The sequence below is a fragment of the Narcine bancroftii genome, chromosome 13, assembly GCF_036971445.1.
Source record: "Narcine bancroftii isolate sNarBan1 chromosome 13, sNarBan1.hap1, whole genome shotgun sequence".
Classification (NCBI taxonomy): domain Eukaryota; kingdom Metazoa; phylum Chordata; class Chondrichthyes; order Torpediniformes; family Narcinidae; genus Narcine; species Narcine bancroftii.
Window position 1 is genome coordinate 26,834,388 of NC_091481.1, and position 18,963 is coordinate 26,853,350.

The window sequence follows — 18,963 nt, forward strand, 5'->3', positions numbered from 1 at the left end:
ACCTTTTGTAAATCCATGTTGACTCCGTCCGATCCCTTCTCTGCTAGTCATATGCTCCGCTATTACATCCTTAATAATGGATTCCATCATTTTGCCCACTACTGATGTAAGGCTCACAGGCCGATAATTCCCCGCTTTTTCTCTAGCCCTCCTTTTTAAATAGTGGGGTAACATTAGCTACCCTCCAATCCATGGGTACTGATCCTGAGTCTATCGACTTCTGGAAAATAATTCTTAAAGCATCTGCTATCTGAATGGCCACTTCCTTGAGTACCCTAGGATGTAGATTATCAGGCCCTTGGGATTTATCTGCCTTCAATCCCATCAATTTCCTCAAGACCATGTCCTTAGAGATACTGATTTCTTTCAGCTCCTCCCTTGCATTAGTCTCTATGTTTCCCAACATCCTTGGGAGGTTATTTGTATCCTCTCTTGTGAAAACAGAACTAAAGTAAGAATTTAATTGGTCTGCCATTTCCTTATTCCCCATTATATATTCCCCTGATTCCGACTGCAAAGGACCTACTCTGGATTTCACCAATCTTTTCCTCTTGACATACTTATAAAAGCTTTTGCAGTCGGTTTTTATATTTGCCGCAAGCTTACTTGTGTAATTTATTTTTGCTCTCTTGATGAATCCCTTTGTCCTCCTTTGCTGCATCTTGAACTGCTCCCAGTCTTCGGTTGCGGTACTTTTTTTGGCCAATTGATATGCTCTCTTTTTGGACCCAATGCTGTCTCTAATTTCCCTTGTTATCCACGGTTGAGTCACCTTTTTTGGTTTATTTTTATGCCAAACCGGTATAAACGATTTTTGCAATTTCTCCATTAGATCGTGAATGCTTTCCATTGTCTATCCACAGTCAACTACCCCATAAACACCACCCAATCAATCTTACTCAACTCCCGTCTCATACCATCATAATTCCCTTTATTTAAATTCTTGAAATATCTCTTTGTGAAGAGACAGGCACAGTTGGCAAGGGACAGCAAGGTTGGCATAGCAGTTGGCACAATTCTTTTACAGCGCTGGCGATTGGGGCCAGACCTGGGTTTGAATGCTGTGCTGTCTGTAAGGAGTTTGTACATTCTCCCATGTTTGCGTGGGTTTTCTCCAGGGGTCTCCGGTTTCCTCCCACCTTTCAAAAATGTACTGGGGGTGGGGTGTAGGTTACTGGAGTGTAAATTAGGTGGGTTGGACTTGTAGGGCTGAATTGGCCCATTAGTGCTGTATGTCTAAATTTTTTTTAAAATGTGCTTGCTATGCTTTGTATCTCACGAACTCTTAATTCACAAAAAATTCCTGGCCTTTCCAAAAATGAACAAATTAAGCTTATGAGATTGTATGATTGACTGATCTAACAAAGAAACTCAAAACTAAATATCATTGTGGCTCAGCTGGGCAGTTCAGCGCTGTAGCTGGTGAGGCCGCTGCCCCACAGCTCTCGTAATCTGGGTTCAATGCTTGCCTCTGGTTTTATTTATGTGACCTTTGCTCAGTGTGACCACATAGGTTTTCTCCCAGCTGCTGTAGATATGCAGGTTGGTCAGTTTATTTGGCCACTGTTGTGTAGGTGGGTGTTAGAATTAACGGAGGTGGGAGGAAAAGAGATTACAGGGAAAATTGGCGAGAGGATGTTTGTTTAAAAGAAGCCTCAACAGGGCGAAGAGCCTCCTTTTATATCCAAAAATAAACATGGAAGTTAAAAATAAAATGTAATTAACTTTCAATTCTGGCATCAGGAATGAGAATTGTGGATTTAAAAGAAAATGTTGGAAACACTCAGCACATCAGGCAACATCTGTTGAAAGAGAAAAGGGAGTAACATTGCAGGTCAAAGATTGTGTCAAAATCCAACCTGAAATGTTAAGACTGTTATTTTGCTTAACGGATGTTATCTGCTAATGTTCAACAATTTCTATTTTTCTGGCATTTCCAGTTTTGACTTAATTATTAAAAAGTGTCAAAGATCCTATACTTGTCTGCATTGAACCAGTTCTGGTGTGGGAGGGCCACTGGAGCATGTGGTGTAATGTCAGGATAATTATCACAGACTCACTGGGCTGAGCTACCTGAATCTGTGCTCTTTCTGATTTGTTTCAGGAAGGACAGGTAAGATGACCAACTCCTGCCAGGTGTTCACCTTAACAGTGATCAGTATCTTTTAATTTTGGGTGTGATCTTGGTAATAAGAAATTATTGATTTATAAACATGACACTTTCGATCTGGTGTACTTTCCTAGTCAAACTAATGTGTTTTAATTTTGCCTGCTTTGTCACCTTATGGACAATTATGAATGAGTGATAAATGCTGGTATTATTAGCAAGGTTGGCATCCTATGAAACAATTAGAAAACAAATCCTCAAGACAGTTAGTTTTATGCTTCTGAAATGTAGGCAGTGTTGCGATATATGAAATATGTAATTTGTGCACAACAGCTAAGGGATACTCAGGTAATGAGTACACAATAATGTCCCACATACAGACATGGGATGCTCAGGTAATTTATTTTAGTGATGTTGGAAAATGTTACACAGGACTTTGTGATTCAATTGTGTTGTGGGAATTTGTACATGCATATGAGTAGAGTAGCAAGTAGTAGCTTGGTTCATAGTCCCACCCAATATGGCCCTCCAACTGTGGAATACTACTCCACTCAAGTGGTGACCAAAATTATATGCATAGCTCACAGGAGTGCATCTTGAACACTGTTCTTCCTCAAATTCATTACTGTTTCCAATGAGCTACAGCTAATACTGAATCATTATTCAAGATTAAACAAACATCTTGCCAATTTTCCCTGTAATCTCTTTTCCTCCCACCTCCGTTAATTCTAACACCCACCTTCACAACAGTGGCCAAATAAACTGACCAAGAGGTTCAAGAGGGATTTGCGTCAGATAAATACTGTGTTGCCAGCAAGGAGAGTACTGTGAACAATTCGTTTGAAACATGTCAAAGGCATTGACGGGGGGTTTTGGGAAGCAGATGGCAAGAGGCAAGAGCAGGGATGGGGGATATGATGGAGGTGACAGTTGAGATTTTTGTCAGAGAGTGGATGGTATTTTAAGTGTAACTGAATCTTATTAAAATCTTTGACATTACTGAAATGGCCAAGTATTTGGTCAGGATCAGGGAGAGAGTTTATGATGGAGTTATTCAGGCCTGATTTCATGCTATTTAATTAGCTTTGCGGATCCTTAAAGTATTCCTGGAGGATTCATCCAATGACTTCCCATTTCCATTCACCTCTTGCTGTGTTCCTCTTCCCTGTAATGGATTGCCTTCTGGAATCAGCTGGAGAACCATTTCTCTTTGTTACTGAGCCAGTTAGAATTTTTATGATGTTCAATTTTAAATACAAGTTATAAATGCATTCAGAGTGGAAGAAAATGAATGCTTCTGGTTTTGTTCTCCAGAACTGCAGACAGCAGTGGCCAGAAGGTAAACCTTCTGATGATTTAGTGGCAGTCACTCATATAAATACGAGCCCTGCGAGTGGTTCTTCTTTGAAGATCAGCAAATAATAGCCAAAGCTGTCAGACAAGCATTAGATTGTCCTCTTTTCCCTCAAATGGATGCCATCTTTGCAGTGTGAGGTCTCCATTGAGTTCGGTCAGGCCTGAATTAACCATTAATCAAAATGTGTGCTTAGGGCACCAAGGGAAGGGTGCACCATGGAGTTTTTTTTCCAATGCCAGATTTACCATGGTGCAGCTGAACTAGGGCCCCACAATAAATGGAAAAAAAACCCATATATGTGTGTATATATTTAAAAAAATATATATATATAAATATTTATAAATATAAATATATATATATAAATATATATATACAGGTTATATTTAATATCATTGTGGTGTCTGGCCTGGAAGAAAACTTAATTTTTAAATTATTATTTCACATTCAGCACTTATTGAGTCTTAATGTCTTGTCAGTTAGACAATGAAAAGGTCGAGGGGGCTGTGCTTGGGGCATCAGTTGGCCTTAATCCAGCCCTGAGTTCAGTATCCCAGTGGAAAGTTCCCACTAGTGATTCAGTCAGTTCTAAGCTGGCTCACCAAGCACATGGTATGTGTTTGGGTTAAAGGTTGCATGGGTACAGTACAACTCCCAATTATCTGAAATGGTCGGGACCAGGCCTATGTCGGATAAATGTTTTTTTTTCTGAGAACTGGTCATTTTTTAATTATTGAAAAAACCTTTGTGTTATCATCATCAGTAATGTTTGAAATAAATATTGTACTCTAGAAAATGTATTCAGTTTAACACAATTAACCCTACCCAATAATGTTATTGGCAGTACCTTGCACTTATTCTCTACCTGTATTCCTAAATATTTTATTTCATTTGTTGGCCACTTCAAAGTGTATATGTTGACATTGAGTTTAATCCTTTATAGAGTATATCCATATTCCTCCTGTCTTAAATATAATTTACATAGTAAACCTATTGGTTCTGTGAAGTAGATCAAAACATCATCGGCAAACAAATTAATTTTGTATTCCTCTTGATTAACTTTAAATTTTTTAATATCAGGATCTGATGGAATCAATTCTGCAAGTGGTTCAATCGCTAAGATAAATAGACCAGGTGATGAGGCAAAGGCGGTTTTCTTCATTTACTTTTTGGATCTTTTGGTTGCGGTGATATATTTATAGATGAAAATCTTGTTTTGTCCAGCATAACAAATGTTTTAATCAAATCATTTTGGAATATTTAAATACATTTTTGGATTATTGTTCATTATATTTCAAGAAAAAATCCCAGTTAGATTGATCTGTTTTTCTTAGAAATCTTTTCTGCACCTCCTTGAGAAATTATAATATTATTTTCACAATATGCAAGCTGAATCTGTTGGTTTTTCTTAATGTCATTTAATCCATGTTTTTGTAACTCTTGTGCTTTACCACTGCATCCTTGTAGAAATGAATTCCTGTTTTTTTACCTCCCCAGTCCTCATTAAATACTTTTCCTCAAATGAATGTGTCCACTTTAATTTCCCCACTAAAATATTATTTCACCCTTGCATGTGTTAGTAGTTCATATGCCAAATACAATCTGTTCTGCAAACTTTAATGTAAAAAATAATTAGATGTACAGTACAGTAACAGACCATTTTGGCCCATAAGTTCTTGCTGCCCAGTTTACACCCAATTAACCTACACCCCAGTGCATTTCGAATGGTGGGAGGTAACTAGAGCCCCCAGGGAAAAACCACACAGACACGGAGAGAATGTACAAAGTCATCACAGACAGTGTGGGATTTGAACCCCGGTCCAAATTGCTGACGCTGTAAGGCATTGCGCTAACCGCCATGCCAACTGTGCTGCCTCAACTGTTAATGTATTCTTGTATTTTGTCTCCTGCCTATTTTAATGGGGTGTGAATTTGATGTGTGGGCTGTGCTTGACTACACATGCTTAAACTTTAGCTTCCTCAGTATTAGAGAAGAACTAAATTTCCCTCCTGGGAATGATGAGGTTGTTGGTAGATGGAGGAAGGGTCTCATTCATCAAGGAGCATAAAGGAAGTGATGTCAAAACAGGCCCAGTGATTGTTTTGGTCAGTATTGGTGTGGGGTTCAGTGGCATACTAGAAATGACCAACCTCAAAATTTCCTATCTGCTCAGAAGAGATCTTAATTTATCTGGGACTATTTTGGATTCTGCTCCATTTTATTGAAGCATTGAAAGGTTTTCATTATGTTTCTTCGTTGGCTTGGCTTCGTGGACGAAGATTTATGGAGAGGTAAATGTGCACGTCAGCTGCAGGCTCGTTTGTGGCTGACAAGTCCGATGCGGGACAGGCAGACACGGTTGCAGGGGAAAATTGGTTGGTTGGGGTTAGGTGTTGGGTTTTCCTCCTTTGACTTTTGTCAGTGAGGTAGGCTCTGCAGTCTTCTTCAAAGGAGGTTGCTGCCCGCCGAACTGTGAGGTGCCAAGATGCACGGTTTGAGGCGATATCAGCCCACTGGCAGTGGTCAATGTGCAGGCACCAAGAGATTTCTTTAGGCAGTCCTTGTACCTCTTCTTTTGTGCACCTCTGACATGATGGCTAGTGGAGAGCTCACCATATAACACGATCTTGGGGAGGCGATGGTCCTCCATTCTGGAGACGTGACCTACCCAGCGCAGTTGGATATTCAACAATGTGGATTCGATGCTGTCGGCCTCTGCCATCTCGAATACTTCGATGTTAGGGATGAAGTCGCTCCAATGAATGTTGAGGATGGAGCGGAGACAACGCTGGTGGAAGCGTTCTAGGAGCCGTAGGTGATGCCGGTAGAGGACCCATGATTTGGAGCCGAACAGGAGTGTGGGTTTGACAACGGCTCTGTATACGCTTATCTTTGTGCGGTTTTTCAGTTGGTTGTTTTTCCAGACTCTTTTGTGTAGTCTTCCAAAGGCACTATTTGCCTTGGCGAGTCTGTTGTCTATCTCGTTGTCGATCCTTGCATCCGATGAAATGGTGCAGCCGAGATAGGTAAACTGGTTGACCGTTTTGAGTTTTGTGTGCCCGATGGAGATGTGGGGGCGCTGGTAGTCATGGTGGGGAGCTGGCTGATGGAGGATCTCAGTTTTCTTCAGGCTGACTTCCAGGCCAAACATTTTGGCAGTTTCCGCAAAACAGGACGTCAAGCGCTGAAGAGCTGGCTCTGAATGGGCAACTAAAGCGGAATCGTCTGCAAAGAGTAGTTCGCGGACAAGTTGCTCTTGTGTTTTGGTGTGAGCTTTCAGGCGCCTCAGATTGAAGAGACTGCCATCCGTGCGGTACCGGATGTAAACAGCGTCTTCATTGTTGAGGTCTATCATGGCTTGGTTCAGCATCATGCTGAAGAAGATTGAAAAGAGGGTTGGTGCGAGAACACAGCCTTGCTTCACGCCATTGTTTATGGAGAAGGGTTCAGAGATCTCATTGCTGTATCTGACCCGACCTTGTTGGTTTTCGTGCAGTTGGATAACCATGTTGAGGAACTTTGGGGGGCATCCGAGGCGCTCTAGTATTTGCCAAAGCCCTTTCCTGCTCACGGTGTCGAAGGCTTTGGTGAGGTCAACAAAGGTGATGGAGAGTCCTTTGTTTTGTTCTCTGCACTTTTCTTGGAGCTGTCTGAGGGCAAAGACCATGTCAGTAGTTCCTCTGTTTGCGCGAAAGCCGCACTGTGATTCTGGGAAAACATTCTCGGCGACACTAGGTATTATTCTATTTAGGAGAATCCTAGCGAAGATTTTGCCTGCAATGGAGAGCAGCGTGATTCCCCTGTAGTTTGAGCAGTCTGATTTCTCGCCTTTGTTTTTGTACAGGGTGATGATGATGGCATCACGAAGGTCCTGAGGCAGTTTTCCTTGGTCCCAGCAAAGCTTATGAGATCAGGTTACAAATGCCTTTGGCCCAATTGACATTTTTCTAATGAAAGCTTTCAAAGATAAATAATGTTCTGCGTGCCTGTGCCAGACATTTTCCCACTGCTGAAACCAGGCCATTGACATTGTGGTAGGTGTAAATGTGTCAGAACCTGGTGAGGACTGCACTTCCACCTGGCCTTTGCTCTTTGGGTGGGGAAGGTTAAAACCGGACCCAATGATGGTATTTGCTGTGCGAGGCTAGGCTACTTGTATATCTTTTTGACCTTGAACCAAGCCACAAATTATCTGTCCTTTTCCTCAGAGTTTGCTTTCATTCATAATATTACTTGCAATCTGCTCTTCAAGGCATCAACCATGGCCTTGTTAAAACCAGACCTGACTATTGCAGCGCTGGAGTTAATCCTTGATCACGATTCTCAGTATTTGATCCTATATCTGAATTTTTCTTCAACTACAGCTGTGGTGCTACAGACATTCTATAGCTTCCACTCTGACAATGGAACAAGCCTTCCTCATTTTGCTTGTGCATTTATTGTTTATATGCATTGTATTATGGTGTCAGTGGTATGGGAAATTCATTACAATGTGGCCATTCCTTAATATCAGCTGCCCAGTCTATGTTTATGTTGAGAGTATTCTGCTTATTGCATTCATTTTAATTCCTGAAGTTGTATTTACAACAGATTTTGTTGTCAGCTTTGGCTGAGCAATTAGTATCAGGCAATATCTTGCTGAGTTTTGTCAGCAGTTTCATTTGGATCCTTTGGCGTCAGCGGTTTGAAGTTTTAGGCATCTGCATCTGTGCTTTAAAGTGCCACATTTGTCTCTGTGCTCAATGGTGGGACTTCATGTGGAGGAATGTTGGTCAGATCCCAGGCCAGATCAAACCTGACACAGGATCTGAGACCCTATTCATTTTAGACCACCAGGACGCAAAATTATTTTGCATTTCTATGTAAAATGACTGTACACCAGGCTGTTTGAGTGAATCATATGAACCATCCTACTGTCATTCATTAGCTACCGCAAAGGTTGATTGAAAGTACTGGAATTACTAAAACATAAGACAAATGCGAATCTTCTTGATTTGCACCCAAAACGCAATTAATTTGGAGAGCAGTGAATATCCACAAGTTAACATTTATATTTTTCTTTGCCCAATCCCTAAAGGATCTCTATCCATCAGATAAAAGGGCCTTTGTTTCAAAAAGATCATCTGACCTGTTTTGCACATGAATCCACCTGATCTGCCAGTTTGCTCAGTAAGTCTCATCTGGTGCCAGGAGCCTGCTGGGCAGTTTAGAGCAGATTATAAGGTTTCCTTTCATGGTTCTTGCTGTTAACTATCACATGAGTCTTCTCAACCATTCTGCCTGATTTAAGCCTTTCAGCAATCTGACCTTTTTTCACAGATAACTTTCCAAATTTATTTTGTTCCTCATGTGTTGATTTTCCTTGAATATTTTTAGTTTAAGCTAGAAGATCTGAATAAGACTTGCGAAGGAGAAGGAAAATGTACTTTGTGCGGCCGCCTGTGGGTCTGTTTAATGATTAGTCTGACAATTGGCAATTGGCAAAACCTGCCCTAAGTTCAAACATATTGAGACTATGAAGAGAATTTCAGTCAGATGTGGTTGAAGCTCAAGAGAATTGTTAGGAAGCTCTTATAATTTAAATATTAAGCATGATTTGTGTTTAATGAGACTTTTTGTTTTCCCACAGGAATCTTTTGGACCGAGATACATTTTCTAAATCAGACCCAAGTAAGTAACTGGAGATTTAAATTTCCTTTCTCTTTGCATGGGCAGCACATTTGGCGTAGCGGTTAGTGTAACACCTATACAGGACTAGCGATCAGGACCAGGATTTGAATCCCGTGTTGTCTGTAAGGACTTGGTACGTTCTCCCAGTGTCTGCATGGATTTTCCCTGGGGGCTCTGGTTTCCTCCCACTTTTCAAAACGTACCGGAGGTGTAGGTTAATTGGGGGTAAATTGGGTGGTGCGGACTCGTGGGCCAAAATGACTTGTTACCAAGTCAAATTTTAAAAAAATTAATTTAAACAAAAACTAGTGTACAAACAATGAACTGAGATTTGTCCCGTTATTATGAGCAATATAAACAGATTGATTTGAGCTTGTTCCTCTTGAAATTATCTTTGAGGTATGTATTTTTGTGCATTGACACATTTTTGGAATTTCATCTGAAATTAAAATGAGAGTGGATTATTCATTTTAATTTTAATTTTTATTTGATAAAGAATTTCATGAAAGGTGCATAACAAAGGTAATGGAGTTAGGATAAATAGCTGAATGGACAAAGCATCAACTAAAATATGGGAAGTAAAATATTGTGTCGGGTGTGTTTATTGTATATACTCAGGCAGATCATTAGCGCTGTATGCTGAGCTCCAGAGAATGAATGATGGAGGTTTAGCAGCCTCTTGCAAGGACTTTTTCCCAAGTGCCTTTTCCTGGCATGTCATGCTCTGGCTGCTTTGCAAGTTGGCAACCTAATCTTCAGTGCCTCTGACTTGTTCTGCTGACCCAAATTCTTATGTAATGCAAGAAGTCGGCATGTTCTACTGTGGAACAATGGAACTGCTAAAGTGCACCTACATCAAAGATGAGATGCTCTTCACCCCAAGTGGTTTTGATTGCCTTAGGTTTCAAGTTTTGTTAAGATTCGGTGTGAATAAATGGAGTAGCAATCCTGCAACATAAACTGTAGTAATGGATTGTTCTGCAATAAGAATAATATTATTTCATCATAATTGTTTCATTTGTGCAAGTGGACCATTACACCAGATCTGTGTTTCCTGAACTTTGATGTCTTAACCCTGGAATCATATTTGATATCTGTCAGAACTGAGCATAAGTGACCTGCGGACTGCGAGCCATATCTGCTCTTCTTGTGTTTGGTGCAATGCAGAAGTGCAGTTCTCCAAACCGTCAGAAGCATCTTTTACAATTTACTTTAATTGCAGTGAGATTAGTGGCAGCACTTTGTTGGAAAGTTACAGTCTCAGTGGGCTGTCGAGAGAACTGTCTGTTAGTGCATCAGATCCTGTGATTCTGATACTTGATTCTGGCCTTAGAGCTATCTCTATCCATTAAATATGTGGTGGCCTGCACTATTCTGGCTGCACCAAAGCCCCTTGGGCTTTTCCTGAGCCAAAAGAGATGAACTAAATGGAATATGAGGCAAGAGTGCATTTCAGAGGATGACAAAGGAGGATCATTGTGCTGGAATATTGCCCATTAATAATTTTTGACGAGACTACATTACTATTTATGTACATTTATGGATGATGCCAAACCTTGAGGTGGTTCTAATATGAGATAAAAATGCCTGTTAAGGAAGTAAGTCATTGGCCAACGTATTGACTGAGCAGTTAAGTGCTGCATTTTATAAACCTGAAAAAGTGTGATGCACTTGGAGAGGAATATATTAATGTGAAGCTGAATGACCAAGATATTAAAAACAGTACTGTAGAGCAGCAAAGCAAATAAAATGTGAATGAGGCAGTGGGAATTGTTTCTCACGGACTGGGAGTGGTCAAACTACTTGGTCAAGTCGATCTTGGGTATTTTGCACAAACCCGTCCTTCATTCAGTAAAAAAGAAAAGGGAACTCCGGAGAAACTGTAGTGAGGGAAATAATCAAGATTGTCAGATTGATTTTTTTTTCCAGCTTCCTGAGAGGTTGAATACATTTCTGAGAAATTGTCGTATTTGCTGGAGGACAGAAGTGGCTGCTTGGCTTTTATCTGCAGTTTCCAATTCTTCCCAAGCAATGAAATTTCCCCTCATCATCTTTTGTGGATAATTGGTTTTGTTCACCACTTTTTCTCTGGAAATGAAAGTATAGAAGAGATCGTTAAGGGCTAGATAGGGGGAAACACATTTCTGAGGCCAAACAGAACAAGACGGTCTTGAGTACTGCTATGTTCCAATTAAATAACTGTTTGGCTAAAAGTGTGATGAGAATGTGAAGCATTACAGCTGCGAGAAATCTTGACAAAAATATCCAGGCAAAGCTGGACACTGAGTTTGTGTTCCCTGTTTAGTCGGAAGTTAAAGTTTTCATTCTTTTCTAAAATATATTATCGATTGCCAATTACCTACACAACATTTTGTCATCTTACTTCATGGACAACCTTCCCTTGTGTTACCAAAATCCATAGTTTTGCATTATCCATATTTTTGCATAACAAGTTGCTCATTCCTGTCTGAATTATTAATGGGGCAAATGTCCACTTCAATCATTAAAAATTACAAGGCACTACTTTGGATGCCGTATGATTCTAATTGCAATAAATATTAATTCAGAATTGCATGGGTTTATAATGGAACTGATTGAATATACTATTAACATTTTAGATGTTATCAATCTCAATGTGCGGTGGGAGGTTTGCTCAGATGGAGAACAGGTTAGATTGATGTGATGTGGAAACAAGTCTATTAATCCATTTTTATTAAGGCTACAGGAATAAACTGTATCACAGCAAAATTAGAATCAGAATCAAAATTACACCGATGATCCTTTCCTCCCACATTTGGCTGGATTTGATTTGCTTCACTCGCTGGCAGTAATGTGCTCAGTTTAAAGATTCATTGCTTTATAAACATTAAAGTCCATTGAACTGAAAGTCATGGCTATAAATTGTGTGGCTGCTTGGGTTTTGACAGCAATTTCGCTTGTTGGGGTGGTTTGCTTTGTTGTAACCCTTATCCAGTTCAGGAGTTTTACAAACGTTCACCATTGTACATATCCAGTTCAGGAGTTTTACAAACGTTCACCATTGTACATATCCAGTTCAGGAGTTTTACAAACGTTCACCATTGTACATATCCACTTCAGGAGTTTTACAAACGTTCACCATTGTACATATCCAGTTCAGGAGTTTTACAAACGTTCACCATTGTACATATCCAGTTCAGGAGTTTATAGATATAGAAAGAAAGAAAGATCTTTAAAAAACAAACATTGGTCTCGTTAGTTCCTTGCTCATTTCAGCACTTGTCATTTCCATTGCAGTCTTGTAACTATTAAGACAATTTTCTCATTCTGCTCTTGTCACTTCAGAGATTTAAAGATGTGCAATTCAAGGTCACATTATTCCACTTAATTAACCAGCATCTTACCATTCGCCTCTTCCCCACTTCCTATCTCTAGTTCTAGATTTTTTTTTGTCTGATATGTTCCAACCAAATTTATTACCTGCTGTTCAAATATTTACTTTTTGATTTATTTGCCCTTAAGTATTTTATTATCGCACTCCATACTCTTCAATTATTTGATAACAGCTTTAATCATTTCTTAACTCCATTACATTTAGCACTGTATTGCATAAACATTGGGCAGAAACCAAAGCTCAGGTATTCCACAATACAAAGAGACGTGTCACTCTTATGCATTCAAATATTTAAATTCAATCTTTAAAATCTGAATATGCTCCTTTTCTGAATGAGAAATTGATACATTGTATCTTTGCTTTATCTCATTTTAGTGGTCATTTCTCCTTATTTGCTTTAGCTCCTTAATTAATTGTGGATCTGCCTTAGTTTTCAATTTGAAGTGATTCACTTTTACCCTCTTGTGATAGTACAGGATACAGTACAGGATACTATCACCAATGTATATATTTACATATATTTACATATAGTAGTAGTGATTGGCTGAGAGTTGTAGCCACGCCTACTGGCAGGCCATAAAGGGTTCCTCCTAACCAGACCCAGGTCGGTCTGGACTGGTCCACTCTGTTGTAATAAGCTCTAATCTTTTGCTGATTAAAGCCTTGGTTTGAGCTAACAAGTCTTTGGTTCATTTGACGCGCTACACCTCTCATGCTTTTCCCATTCTACTTTGTCTTTCTAAATACCCCATGATGTTGCTCCCAGCATTTGGTGACAAAAGATAAAAATGAAATGCTGAGCAGGTGAGTAAAAGCATTCTGGCAGAACGAAACAGAATTAAGCTCTTGTTTGGGTCGGGAGGTGGCATTTTAAGTCAAGTTAGCTTTTCAAGATGATAAGAGAATCTTTGCCTGAGTGGAAGGTCCATATGTATTGCGGCACAGCTAACGAGCTGCTCCAGTCTGAGGCTGGTTTAAGGTGCCAGTGTGACTTTCTGTCCTGCTGAGCACTGGGCCTAGACATTCAGAAGCTTTTGGACTTCATTGGTGTGGACATTTGGATAATAATGGCTTTGACTTGAATCTGTGCTGTCAGGCTGAAAGTGAAAGGGGCCACGTGTAATGTGACTCCTGTAATGGAGGATCCTCAACATCCATTGGAGCGCTTTCATCCCTAACGTCGAAGTACTCGAGATGGCAGAGGTCGACAGCATCGAGTCCACGCTGCTGAAGATCCAGCTGCGCTGGGTGGGTCACGTCTCCAGAATGGAGGACCATCGCCTTCCCAAGATCGTGTTATATGGCGAGCTCTCCACTGGCCATCGTGACAGAGGTGCACCAAAGAAGAGGTACAAGGACTGCCTAAAGAAATCTCTTGGTGCCTGCCACATTGACCACCGCCAGTGGGCTGATATCGCCTCAAACCATGCATCTTGGCGCCTCACAGTTTGGCGGGCAGCAACCTCCTTTGATGAAGACCGCAGAGCCCACCTCACTGACAAAAGGCAAAGGAGGAAAAACCCAACCCCCAACCCACCAATTTTCCCCTGCAACCGCTGCAACCGTGTCTGCCTGTCCCGCATCGGACTTGTCAGCCACAAACGAGCCTGCAGCTGACGTGGACTTTTTTACCCCCTCCATAAATCTTCGTCCGCGAAGCCAAGCCAAAGAAGAAGAATGGAGGATTTAGACCAGCTTATGCAAGAAAGGATGCAGTTGCATCAGTAGATCTAATCTAATTTACACCATGAGGCCCAGAGATGCAGTTGTCTTTTCTTGGTCGCAGACTATCAGGAGACCTTGAAGATAATTAAATGATTTATTCAGAAATAAGCTATAAATAAACAATTTTTTGGGTAATATATGGTCCCACTGCTGAAGTGGAGACTCTGAGGGGTGGAAACATCTCTCAGCAAGAAGAAGAACTTCTAAAGTCCAGCTAACGTCTCGGTCGGGGGAGGTGGAGAAGTTGCTACCGGTGCCCCGACAACCTACTACAAGTGTGCAGTCGTTGCCTCGCCTCGGCAGTTGAGACAAGTCCAGGCATTGATAAGTATAATTGGGAAGGGCTTGCATATTGTAATTTGAAATCAGCTTTTGAATTAGTAATAAACATTTGTATAAACTGAACTATTTTCTTTCAGTAGCTCAAACACTGACCAATCTAAAACTAACAAAGTTAGAGGTACAACTCCAAGTAAATGACAGTCTGAATATGATTTTGGAAATTGTACAATATTTTGCACTGCACTGTCTATTTTGTAATATAAGCTTAACTCCAGTTGATTCAAATAACATTTACCTGTTCTATTTGTCTTCATTGTTTGGAATCTTCCAGAAAATCTTCAGCATTCTGCAATATCCATCTCTAAAATTATTTCAAACATCTCAAGTGCTTTCATTATTACTTTTGAAGTTCATAAGTGACGTTCTGAATTTCAAATTTAGGCCAACACACACTGCTCCTGGTCTCAAGATGTGAGGAACAAAAAGACACTGCCCCATAAGGGGGAAAAAAAAGTCACCTGACATGAAGGAAATGCCCATTTTTATATTTTTTAAATGATTTTGAAATAATTTTATCATTATCTTGCAATATTTTCAATAATTTTCTTGGCGAAACGTGATCTTGCTGTTTGAAGTTGAATTTTTCTGATTTTTTTGTGATTTTTAAATCCCAAGGAATTCATCATCTAAACGTGAATAATATGATTAATGCACATCAGACCTCCTTCTAAGCAATGCTATTTTTGAGAATCTATCAATAGTTACTGAGTAGGTCTTGCTGTGAATGAGAGAAGAATATCTGTCATGTATAGATATGTCTTGTCACACATGTCATCAGTTAATTCATCAAAATAGCTTATTTTCCCAACTGCCCTGTGCAGAGTAGATGTTACCAAGCCTTAAATTAATGTTCTGTGTAGCTTTCCAGGACTGTATTTCAATTCATTATGCAGGCCAATGTTTTGGATATTTATTGAGTGAAAGGAAATCATTTTAAAGTGCAGGAATTAAAACTGCAAGGCATATTTCCTTTCCTGCATCCTGTGGAGAAGAAAATTGGATAATATTATTCAAACAGTGCAGAGATAAGAGGTCCTTCCCAATTGAGAAGCCAGAAAATATTAAGATTGTACCCTTGAACTACATTTCCATAACCCTTTCTATTGTCAGGTTAAAGATTTTGTTGTAGCCTGTTTGCCCACTGTATTGGCACTGACCTTCACCATGATGAAATACTGCAAGCATCAGAGCACACCTCCCAGAGACGCTGGAGCTATTTCAACTCACCTATAGAAGAAACTGTTCCACAGACGATGCCTTAGTCTTCTCCCTTCATTCTGTCCTGACCCATCTGGACAACGACACCTCATTTGCCAGGCTGGCATTCATAGACTTCAGTTCGGTGTTTAATATGATCATTCCCCAGAGGTTGGTGGAGAAGCTGTCCTCGTTGGGACTCAGCAGCCCTCTCTGGCAATGCAGTTTTGCATCAGTTTCAGCTTGCTTCTGTTCATGCTACTGACCCACAAATGCATCGCCAGATCCAACTCCAGCAGTGTCATCAAGTTTACAGCAGTAGTTGGCCTCATCAGCAACAATGATGAGCCACACTACAGAGAAGAGGTGGAAACTCATAATAACAACCTGGACAAGGTAAAGGAGATGATCGTACACTTCAGGGGGACCAGGAACTAACATCCTCCACTACACATCAGCACCTCTGTAGTAGTGAGAGTAGAGAGCATCAAGTTCCTTGGAGTTAACTTAATGAGTGACTTATTGTGGAGACACTATGCAACAATGACTGCACTTCCTGAGAAGACTGAAGGCTAATGTCTATCATGACATCAACTTTCTATAGGAACTCTATCAAGAATGGTTGGTGCAGAGAAATGGATCGGAGGTCAATCCATGGACCATAAGAGTGGCAGAGAGGAAAATTGGAGATTCTCTCTCCAACCCCACCCAGCTCGCTCTCTCGCTCTCACACACATTCTTTCAGCTGCTCTCAAAGGGAAAGAGATACAGGAGTATCAAAGCAAGCTTCACCAGGCTGAGAAACAGCTTCTTCCCATGTGCAGTGAGAATGCTGAATGACCAAAGGAACTGCTTGCAGTAACCATCAGAGACTCTCATATTCATGAAACTATTTATTTGTATATATTAATACTTGTCATGCATATATATTGTTTATTTGTAAGTGTGTTATGACTGGTTGTGAGTCTGTGATTTTTGGCAGAGAACTCTGTTTTGTTGGGTTGTATTTGTGCAATCAGATGACAATAAACTTAACTTGACCATCTTAAGCAGGTAATGGTGCGTTGCATGACAAACCAAGAGAGGGGGATGAATACTGCACTCGCCCTCAGTGGAAAACACAACTCTGACAATTCTGGCCAGGGCTGTTTGGGAAGTGGCAGCTAATTAATTCCATTGCCTCATAGTTTCAGAGGATCTAGATTCTATTTTGTCTGTGGGTTTCCATTAGGTGCTTAGGCTTCCCACATTTAAAAATGTGCTGGTGGGTTAATTGGTGATTATAAATTATCCCTGTAATATAGCAAATGGAATCAAAGGCGATTTGAAGTGATTGTGAAGGGGAAATAAGCTGCTGGGAAAATGAGAGGGCAAATTAGATGTTTCGACTTGAAGCCAGCACGACTCTGTCTCGTAATAAGTACAAACCTGGCTACTACAATTAAGCTATTGGTATAAATCCAAAAATGTGCACACTTTTTATAGCACTCCACAGTTGATTAATCTTTTGTAAATTGTTCAATTTTAATATGATAATAGAAGAACTTGTTCATACCTTCCCTTGGATTATGACCTCACCAACAGATATCAGTCTTCTATATCCCACGCTATCATAGGTCTCAACACATCAGAAGATATCCCCTCCACAGCCTCTAACCTGATGGTGCTTCCACCTTACACTTCCTGCTTCTATCTCTGCCCCAAGATCAACAAATAGGGCTGTCCTGGTAGACAATTTGTTTTCACCTGCTCCTGCCCCACTTAGTTTATATCTTTGACTCCATCCTTTCTTCTCATGTTCAGTCTCTTCTTGTCTGCGCCTGGGATATCTTGGTGCCCTCCCACCCTATCTACATATTATCTCTCCTTTGCGTTCTCAGCCTTGATAGATAGATCAGACCCATTTTGACAATTTTTCTCCAACTGATGCTCCTGTGGGTGCTTTGAGCAGCTTGTTATTTGCTCCATATTCCAAGATCTGTAGTCTCTTGTGTCTCCAACAGAAAAAGTTTATATTTTCAGTTAGCTATTTAGACTTGTTAGTGGAACTGAAAAGACACTTTCTTGTACAAGCATGCTGAGCAGATGAATGTGTGTCTGATTTCAATCAGTGAGATTGATTTGATGCAAATGAACAAAACTAAATATGGTGTTCTGAAGCTTTTAAATAATCCAATTAAAAGAAAATAGGCTAGGAATGATCTTGTTGCAGAAATTCTGCATCGCATTCTGGCATGGGGACATCAATACCCCTGAGTGTAAAGCCCTGCAAAAGGTAGTGGACACAGCCCAGGACATCACAGTCCAAACTCTCCCCACCATCAAGAACATCTTCAGAGAACGCTGCCATCAGAGAGCAGCAGGAATCAATAAGGATCGATTTCACCCAGGGCACACTATGTTCTCACTGCTACCATCAGGGAAGAGCTATAGATGCCGCAAGAGTTGCACCATCAGGTTCAAGAACAGCTGCTCCCCCTCCACCATCAGACTCCTCAACGCCAAACTCAATCAGGGACTCATTTAAGGACTCTTACACTTTATTGATCTTTTTTGCTCTGTGTTGCATAATTAATTCGTTTATATTTCTTTTTGTTTACATCCATGCGTTGAATAGAGTTGGGATTTTTTCACTGCCAGTAAGTGGTGATTCTTCCTTGCCTGTAGGAAAAAGAATGTTGGGGTTGTATGTGAAGGCATTTTTGTACTCTGACAAAATTATGACTACTTTGTGAGTTTGCAAATAGTGTGTAGCAGAAGGAGGAGAGAAAATGAAAAGTAATTCAATTTGCAAGATCTAAATGAAAACTGCACCTTTCTGAAACTACCATTTTTTAATGTATTGCACCTAATCACAATTTAGTTAAAAGCATATCAGCACTAATTATATTTACTCTACTGATCTTCCAAAGACTGCCTTTTATCTTCAGTAATTTTATTAAAGCTAGATTATAATTTGTATTTAGTCCTCTGAATCTGACAAGCTAGTTGCATTTTGAACTTGGTTGATTACAGTTAGAACACCATACAAGTACAGAGTTTAATTACATGGTTGTTCATGATGGTGTTTCTTTCATTAAAAAATGAAATTTTCACTGCCACCTTTGTCACAATTTTGACCAGACGCTTGTTTGATCTTTACATATTGCAGATTTAAGTATCCTCATTTCTCATTCAATTTTTGTCTTGTAGGT

At 40.2% G+C, this 18,963-nt stretch overlaps 1 protein-coding gene across 2 annotated transcripts in view; it reads left to right on the top strand.

The window, feature by feature from the left end:
• The window catches only part of LOC138748599 (copine-8), a 276,255-nt gene that overhangs the window by 47,958 nt on the left and 209,334 nt on the right, over window positions 1–18,963 (top strand). For both annotated transcript variants that reach the window (XM_069909068.1, XM_069909069.1), the window contains exon 2: window positions 9,092–9,132. In XM_069909068.1, the coding sequence (XP_069765169.1) occupies window positions 9,092–9,132 (41 nt within the window). The remainder of the gene's footprint in view (window positions 1–9,091; window positions 9,133–18,963) is intronic.